Raw genomic sequence first — 8,577 nt, forward strand, 5'->3', positions numbered from 1 at the left:
ACTGGGTTTTAAGTTCAGGTGAGCCATTTCATATGCATCTTCTCTTTTTCAGATCTATTAGATGAGAGTAAAGTAAGTCTGTAGGATACAAGGAATTAGTACGTTCCTTACTATCAAAATATTTATATTGACTGTTGTACTTCATCAAGAAGCTAATTTGCAGTGCCGAGCAAAATTAAATTAGCTTATACTGAAACTCTATGCACTTTCTAAATACCAGAGATTGATGTACCAGATAAATGTCTTTTGTTGGACGGAGGGAGTAGTTTATTTGTACTAATCTCTTGAATGCTCACTGCAGCATCTTTGTTCTTTTGCTTGGATATGCATGTGGAAAGGGTGCATCACTACGTGGGGATACCCTACATAGCTCTGTGGGTACATGTATTTGTATGTAATGTTGGGAGATATCTACTTGGCCATATGCAGATTTTGCTTAAAGGAAGCAGCTCTTACTTATTTGTGTAAAATTGCTTGAAAGATTTTATTCTCCCTGAAAAATATTGATTATACAGGTTTAAGGATTCTCAGATACCTACTGAATTCTTGGATAATTACATAAACATCAACCTATTAAAACTTATGGTTACAGTATCGTCTCGCTTTTGCCTGTGCGCCGGGGCGCACCGGGTCATCTAGTTCTCATAATTGTTGTAAATCCACGTTGTGCACGATTGCGTTATAATGCCTTCTTAACGGCATCACTCCGTGCAAAGAACCCATAAACCCGTTAACCTTCCAACAATTTTTTTGGGGGGTAACCTTCCAACATTAACTAGATACTCCATATAAGAGTATATATCCTATAAAAGAACTAGTACACACAAAGGGAGTATAACTTTGGACGATAATAAATAAAATGCATTTAAGCAGCATATCTATCTCGATCTTTCTCTGCCCCATATCTGTACAACGGCTAGAATGCAATATATACACCGTATAAACATTATTAACCCACGACGAATTACTCACAAGAAAACAAGCTGGAAAATACTCCCAAGATCGCAACCATCAAATCAAAACATACCAAAAAGCAACAACCCGGACCCGCCTGTCATCCGGCGGCGCCATCGGCTCAGTCGACTGCCTCGCTCAGTCCTCTTCCTCCTCCTCCGTCCACCGCCGCGCGCGCCAGCCAGCCAGCCAGCCAGACGCGTACGTTACCAGCGCGCCAGCCTCCTTTCCATTTCTTGTCTCTTCTCTTCTCCCACCATTAATACTCGCCTCGCCTCGCTCCTCCATCTCGCCTATAAATCCCAACCCCTCCTCCTCCCCCTGCACCAAACCCCGCCGCATTCTTGCCAGCGCCTCCGGTGATCAGCGCCGGGGGAGCCATGGGACAGTGCTACGCCAAGAACGTACACGCCGACGGGGATGAGGCCCTGGGGACGACCACCATCTCGGTGTCCGCCGCGGCCGGGCAGGAGGCGGCCGCCGGTGAGACGGCCACGGCCGGAGGGGTAGGGAGGAGGAGCGTCAGGCCGTCGCCGGCGGGCACGCCGCGGAGGGGTAGGGCCGGGGCCACGCCGGCCAGGACTTCCGCGGCGGGGAGCCCCTGGGCGGCCAGCCCGCTCCCCGAGGGCATCGCGCCGTCGCCGGCCACGTCCGCGTCCACGCCCAGGCGCTTCTTCCGCCGCCCCTTCCCTCCGCCGTCCCCGGCCAAGCACATCAAGGCGTCGCTGGCGCGCCGCCTCGGCCGCCGCTCCCCGGCCGCTGCCGCTGCCGGGGCCAAGCCGCCGGCCGAGGCCCCGATCCCGGAGCACGGGGCCGGCGCCGGAGGGGAGGCGGACAGGGACCTCGACAAGAGCTTCGGCTACGACCGCAGCTTCGCGGCCAAGTACGAGCTCGGCAAGGAGGTGGGTCGCGGCCACTTCGGCCACACCTGTCTTGCGCGTGCCCGCAGGGGGGACATGAGAGGCCAGGTCCTAGCTGTCAAGGTCATCTCAAAAGCCAAGGTCCAGCCCATTCTTCATCTACCATTACTCTCTCTTTCCTTCCTGAATATTAGCATAATCGTCTACCTACTTTGCTCTTAGACAAGATATTAACAACCAAGATCTTGATTGGTATTAAGATGCCGTGTGATCCTTTCACTTGTTCTACGATTTTCCTTACAAGAATTCAGCAACTGGTCAAGACATTGCAATCATAACTTAATCATTCGTTTTCTTTGTCTGCCTTTGTAGACTTGTAGTGGCCTTGGTATTTCCTGGAAAGTAACAAGTACATTATGGGATCTTGTTTCAACCATTGAATTTTTTGTCTTTTATTGTGATCTCACTGTTTATCCATCTGCCACCCGTTTCTTGTTTTGTTATTATTTTAAAAGAAGAAAAAATCCGTCAAGGGATTAGTTTATGCAGTGTTAGACCGATATCTGCGTGAATTCTCCTGATAGCTTGTCAAATAGTGGCAGCATTTCAGCTTGAGTGGTTTCAATATACTTCATAACTGCATATTGCTATCAAAGAGTTCAGTAGTTATCAGACCCATAATGGGCACTTCGTTGGTATAATCAGAGCTAGAAGAAATGATAAGGAAAAAAAAAGCATGGAAGGTAACCTACCAGCTAGATAAGTAGAGGATTCTTTAGATATTTGGAGGTGCCAAAGTTGAGCATGCATTGATAATGTGATCAACCTTTCTACTTATATTGCCCTTCTAGGGAGTAGTATGGATTTAGACAATGCATACCTTTTGATTTCTGATTTCTTGATGTTTTTCTTCACATGTAGCATCTAACCAGGTATTGATACCCTGTAGATTATCAAGGGTGCTGAATTTTCAATACATTGTTAACGTGGTCAGGTTTCGCCCTTGCAGGAACTAATAGTATTCAATGTTTTTTGTTCAAAAAATGTTAGACAATGTTTAGTTTCTTATTGTTTCTTTCTTGATGTTCATCCAGCAATCTGTTGACAAAACCAGTATGCAAAACAACTAAAAAACTCTACGTGCACGTATATGTACATGGCAGCATTGATGTTTCTCATGCACGTAATTGTCGTTTTCTTTTGCAACCGTTATTAGTTTATTGATTACTGCCTGTTTTGGTCTGCTATGGTGTTCTCCTTTGTGGAAGCCTACTTACATTTACTGTTTGAACCCTACACATATCTATCTAATGCATCAGTCGCTCTTATATTGCCCTGCTGTTTGCATCTGATCACAGCATTGATGTTTCTAATGCACGCAATTGTTGTTTTCTTTTGCAACCTTTATTAGTTTATTGATTACTGCCTGTTTTGGTCTGCTATAGTGTTCTCCTTTGTGGAAGCCTACTTACATATACTGCTTGAACCCTTGACATGTCTATCTAATGCATCACTCGCTCTTATATTGCCCTGCATTTTGCATCTGATCACACACTCATGTTCCCTGTCATCACATAAGCTATGGACACAACAGTTCTCTGACAGCTTGGTATTTGATGCTAGAAGCTAATTAATGCTCAGATGAATCTTTCCGTTAAGCTAAGCAGTTCAATATGAAGATCTAGCAGTTAGCACCTAGTTTGTTTCTCTAGCACGTTAGGTTATAGAAAAGTATTGACTTTGGTCTGTTTTACTACCCATTTCACATTTTATTCTTTACATTGTAATCTCAACCTTTTGTTCTTTTCTAGCAGATGTCAACAGCAATATCGATTGAGGATGTGCGCAGAGAGGTGAAAATTCTGAAGGCTTTATCTGGACATTCGAATCTTGTCAAATTTTATGATGCATGTGAGGATGGACTTAACGTCTACATCATCATGGAGTACGTTTGTTTTTCTTGCCCTCACGTATTGTTGGTTTTGCATCTGTACAATGTTGTGATTTGATTTGGCATTGTGTGAAACCGTGCATTTGTTCTATTACAGAAGCTGCAGCATCTCATTTAGATAAAGTTTTTTTCTTTCTGTTAAGATGGATCGTCTTGTGCATGTTCTATGCTAATTTGCATGGCGATTAATACTTTCTGCACCCGTTTTTGATCAGGTTGTGTGAAGGTGGGGAGTTATTGGACAGAATTTTGGCAAGGTATACAATTTTTCTTGAGAAACATTTAGGAGTACGAAACAAACATAGTTCTTATACGTTATTGATTGTCTATATTTCCAGAGGTGGGAGGTACCCTGAGGAAGATGCTAAAGTTATCATTGAACAAATATTAAGTGTAGTTGCTTTCTGCCATCTTCAGGGTGTTGTTCATCGTGATCTTAAGCCAGAGGTATGTGAAATCTTTGTTGATGCCTTATGTGCTGATAATTCCATGATTTTTTTCTAATAACTCCACGCTTGATTTTGAACAGAATTTTCTATTCAGCACCAGAGATGAACATGCTCCTATGAAGCTCATCGATTTTGGCCTCTCTGACTTTATAAGGCCAGGTACTACCTCCACGTGAGGATCATGCCGATAGCAAATAGCTTCCGTTTTCTATGTGTTGTTTGATCTTTAAATTAAAAAATGTATGCAATCTCACATGAATAAAAGACCTGAATGTCTTCTCACCGTATACCGAAGCCTAAAACGTTTTGTTTTTGCAGATGAAAGGCTGAATGATATTGTTGGTAGTGCATACTATGTTGCTCCAGAAGTCTTACATAGGTCATATAGCACAGAAGCAGACATGTGGAGTATAGGTGTTATCACTTATATCTTGCTGTGTGGTAGCAGACCATTTTGGGCACGAACTGAATCAGGAATTTTCCGCTCAGTGCTGAGAGCTGATCCTAATTTTGATGATTCACCATGGGCATCAATATCTCCTGAAGCTAAAGACTTTGTCAAAAGACTTCTTAACAAGGATTACAGAAAAAGAATGACTGCTGCACAGGCACTCTGTAAGTTGTGGCAATGATGATTCTTTCAATTTATACCTTGTTTTTAAGTTTCCATAGAATATTGCTAATTTTATGTGCTATTTGTGTATCGTAGCTCACACCTGGTTGCGAGAAGATGAGTCCCGCCCAATCCCTCTGGATATGTTAGTTTTTAAGCTGGTTAAGGCCTATCTTCGTTCCACGCCTTTCAAACGGGCAGCATTAAAGGTTTTACTCTTTACCTAGTTCCTTCGAGTATGTATTCTTAGAACTGCACTTCCTTCGATTCTGGTTGTATCAAACCTCATTCTACAAGTATGCACACATCATACATCTGATTCAGTACGACCTTCAATATTTTGCAAAACTAGCCAGCTATGTTTAATAGACTGATGGAAGGAGGAGCTGAAATTTGGTAGCGTGTCTTGATTGTATTATAAGTTGCTGTCTTGCCTAAACATCTACCCAATTCGCTGTCATAATTTTTCCCTCTCCAATTTGGCAGGCTCTGTCTAGAGCAATAACAGAAGATGAGCTTATCTACATCAGAACACAATACAACTTGTTACAACCAAGTAGCAAGGACGGCCGAATATGTATTGAGAACTTCAGGATGGTAAGAGCTCTTATGTTGCCAAGTCTCTTAGTAATTACAATTTGCTATTGGCATGTTGTCATTCTAATTTTAGAGCATGCACTATGATTTATTGAAGTACTTTCCATATGTGAGATACTAAACTTGATACTTCTCTCCTTCTCCACCCTTTAATTTATGCAGGCTCTTCTACAAAACTCTACTGACGCTATGAAAGAATCTAGAGCTCTTGATATCTTAAGTGCGGTATGACATGTCCACTCTACAGCTCCCCACTCATTACCTTCATTTGCACTCACATGGTATATATCATTCATTATTTGAATTTATGTGTATATTCAATTTCAGCTGGAGCCGCTTGCATATAGGAGAATGGACTTTGAGGAGTTCCTTGCAGCTACAGTCAGCCCTTACCAACTTGAGGCTTCACCAAGGTGGGAAGAAATTGCGAGCACCGCATTTGAGTGCTTCGAGCAGGAAGGCAACCGTGTCATCACAATTGAGGAGCTAGCACAGGTATGCAGCTGAAATATGAGAACTACATGAATCTTTGATCTTGTGGGTGGTACTAACCAAATGACCTCCCTTTCCCATACAGGAGATGAATCTTTCTTCTGCAGCGTATTCTATCGTCCGCGACTGGATTAGACCATCAGATGGAATGCTTAGCTTTATAGGCTACACCAAATTTTTGCATGGATTAACTATGCGGAGCAGCAACGTGAGGCGGCAACACTAATCTGTTTCGCCCCAGTTACTTAGATTGCTTCCATTGTTTCATTCATGGGGAGTTTGATGGATGTTGTTTTTTCTCTCTTTTTGGCGGCTTAGCTTTTGTAGAGAAAAAGAAAAGGAAACAGAAAATGGAAGTTCATAATGGAGTTTTAGAAGCAAAAAATGTGTTTTTGCCTCATTTTATACATCTTGGTGCTGTTACATCATTCTTAATATTGCTTATACATGGGCGCTGTACAGTTGGCTCATCATATATCATACAACTTGCTAACTTGCCTTGTATTTGTGAGTTTAGCTGTCACCAGTGTTCACCCAGCTGCTTGCTGATCCTATTTCTGAAAGAAGCAGAAGCAGAAGCACCACGGTGGTGCTGCTTTTGATGTGCAAGTAGTTGGGAAAAAAGTAAGAGCCGTGCAACTGTGGACAGATATTTGATGAAGGTGTGAAAAGATGTTGTGGTTTGGAACGTTCTTAGTATCTGCTGACTGATGATGCGTGACTAATCCAACAATGCATAGGAGGCAGCAAGCCATAGATGTCGTCCTATGTTTCATCTTTTACGGACAATCGTACGGCGACACTTTTATGGTGCTCGGTACAATTAAGAAATGCTTTCAAGTACGAAAAGGCTCTTTGAGGGCAGGACACAGACCAGTCATTGGGACTAAGAATTTAAGTTATGTTGATCCTTGGGTGCTGAGAAGCGTCAGCAGTGGTTGAGATCGACGGGCAATCAGCTAGGGATATGAAAGTGAGATAATTATTAAGAAGGAAAAAAAGTGTCTGGACTAGGATGGTAGTCAATTTCACTATCCTACTTGTCCAACTTCTACATCCTTGTAATCAGCTGCGTTCAGCAGAAATTAGTCGGCACAGGATTATGACTTATGAGCCATCCCTTGCTATTTTAATCTTATGAACCAGAAGGCTTTGAGGTTTTCATTTTCTTTCTGGAGTAATCTTACTGCTGGAACTTAGAAGTTGACAACTGCAGGTCACTAAGTAGTAAGTACGTCCCTGTTAGAAGAAAAATGAAACTACTTCGGACTTCTTATCGTTGCTATCTTCTTTTCATTTTCTTTCTCGAGTAATCTTACTGCTGGAGCTTAGAAGTTGACAACTGCAGGTCAGTAAGTAGTAAGTTCGTCCCTGTTACAAGAAAAATGAAACTACTTCGGACTTCTTATCGTTGCTATCTTCTCCTTCCTTGCCGGTGCCTCCTACTTGGCTGCATCTCCCGGCGGTGGTACCAGCCCTCCAGACCATCCCCGTCTGTAATTTTCCTCCTTTCTTCCTCCTTGCCACCTCCTATATTCCATGATTTCTTTTACGCCGGCTCATTCGCTAAAGAAAAAAAAAGAGGTGCACGTAAGACATGAGGGTGAAAAGACGACAACATTAACTAGAGGGGAAGGGTGAATAGGCGATTACATGAATCTTGAATATGGTGACTTTAACAATTTTAGGCTACAAGTTGTACCCTAAAATGCGATTCTAGAAAAATATCTTGTGGAAAAGTATATTGCAACAAATTAAAAGCCAGAAGTTTAATTCACCAAGTTCAAATTGTTGGCACAAACTCTTCATCTTGGGTACGATAAGACATGTTTCCAACTGAACGAGGGAAAATATGGCCTTGTTATAATATGATCATGGATTTATCTTCACATCCTTATCCCCTCCAAGTACTTGCATTGGCCCGCCCATAGATAGCTTCAATACTACTCACCAACAAAAGCTCAGGGGTTTCATCCCAACTCCACTTGGAAGTTTTTTTTTTCGAGAGCACGCGCAAAGCGTGCCTTATCTTTATAGAAGAGAGAACAACAATTCTCCCCACGCTACCAAAGCCTACTCTCGCGCTATCTGTGAACTCCCTCCTCTCCTTGCTAGCTCCCACAGCTGGAACTCCTCTCTGATAGCCGCCAAAACCTCTGTGGGGTTCTTTTGTTCTCGAACGTTCCCAAACACCCGCGCGTTCCGCTGCTTCCAAAGGGTCCACGCAGTAATGATGACCATGGAGTCGAACCTCTTCCTGTCGAGCTTCCTCACTCTTTTCCTCGCCTCCGTCCACCATCTCTCTAAGTTCAATTCCAAACCCGGCTCAGGACCTCAAGCCAGACCTGTCTCGCATATGGGCACTGGGTGAGTATGTGATCCACCTTGTCCACCTCCTGTAGGCATGTGAAGAATGGGTCCGGGTTCTCCTGGAGACCAAACCTCGCTCTCCGATCTGAGGTCCAAAGGCTATATCTGAGGGCTAACCATGCAAAGATCTTGCATTTCGCCGGAGCAAAGGACTTCCAAACAGGAGAGCACATACTCCAACTCGTGCTCCCTTTGCAAAGCATCTCGTACGTGCAATTGGCGGAATACTCTCCCGAAGCTGATCCTTTCCACCTAATGAGGTCCGGCCTCGATACGTCCCACTCCACTGTA

The 8,577-nt window shown here is 43.4% G+C and overlaps 1 protein-coding gene across 1 annotated transcript; it reads left to right on the forward strand.

The window, feature by feature from the left end:
* Nucleotides 1-1,161: 1,161 nt before the first annotated feature.
* On the forward strand, nucleotides 1,162-6,389 carry LOC124705935 (CDPK-related kinase 3-like). The gene is made up of 11 exons (XM_047237615.1): nucleotides 1,162-1,955; nucleotides 3,629-3,759; nucleotides 3,981-4,022; nucleotides 4,104-4,212; nucleotides 4,295-4,373; nucleotides 4,533-4,829; nucleotides 4,924-5,036; nucleotides 5,314-5,424; nucleotides 5,587-5,649; nucleotides 5,752-5,919; nucleotides 6,002-6,389. Exons 1-11 carry the CDS (start codon nucleotides 1,335-1,337, stop codon nucleotides 6,140-6,142), a joined length of 1,875 nt encoding a protein of 624 aa, XP_047093571.1. The 5' UTR covers nucleotides 1,162-1,334; the 3' UTR covers nucleotides 6,143-6,389.
* Nucleotides 6,390-8,577: the final 2,188 nt, after the last annotated feature.

Source organism: Lolium rigidum, chromosome 4 (assembly GCF_022539505.1).
Source record: "Lolium rigidum isolate FL_2022 chromosome 4, APGP_CSIRO_Lrig_0.1, whole genome shotgun sequence".
Lineage (NCBI taxonomy): Eukaryota > Viridiplantae > Streptophyta > Magnoliopsida > Poales > Poaceae > Lolium > Lolium rigidum.

Coding starts and splice junctions, on each gene's coding strand:
- LOC124705935 (XM_047237615.1), top strand. CDS start 1,335: ATGGGACAGTGCTACGCCAAGAACGTACACGCCGACGGGGATGAGGCC. Junction 4,374..4,532: donor CTCTGACTTTATAAGGCCAG/GTACTACCTCCA, acceptor TTGTTTTTGCAG/ATGAAAGGCTGAATGATATT. Junction 5,425..5,586: donor GTATTGAGAACTTCAGGATG/GTAAGAGCTCTT, acceptor TAATTTATGCAG/GCTCTTCTACAAAACTCTAC.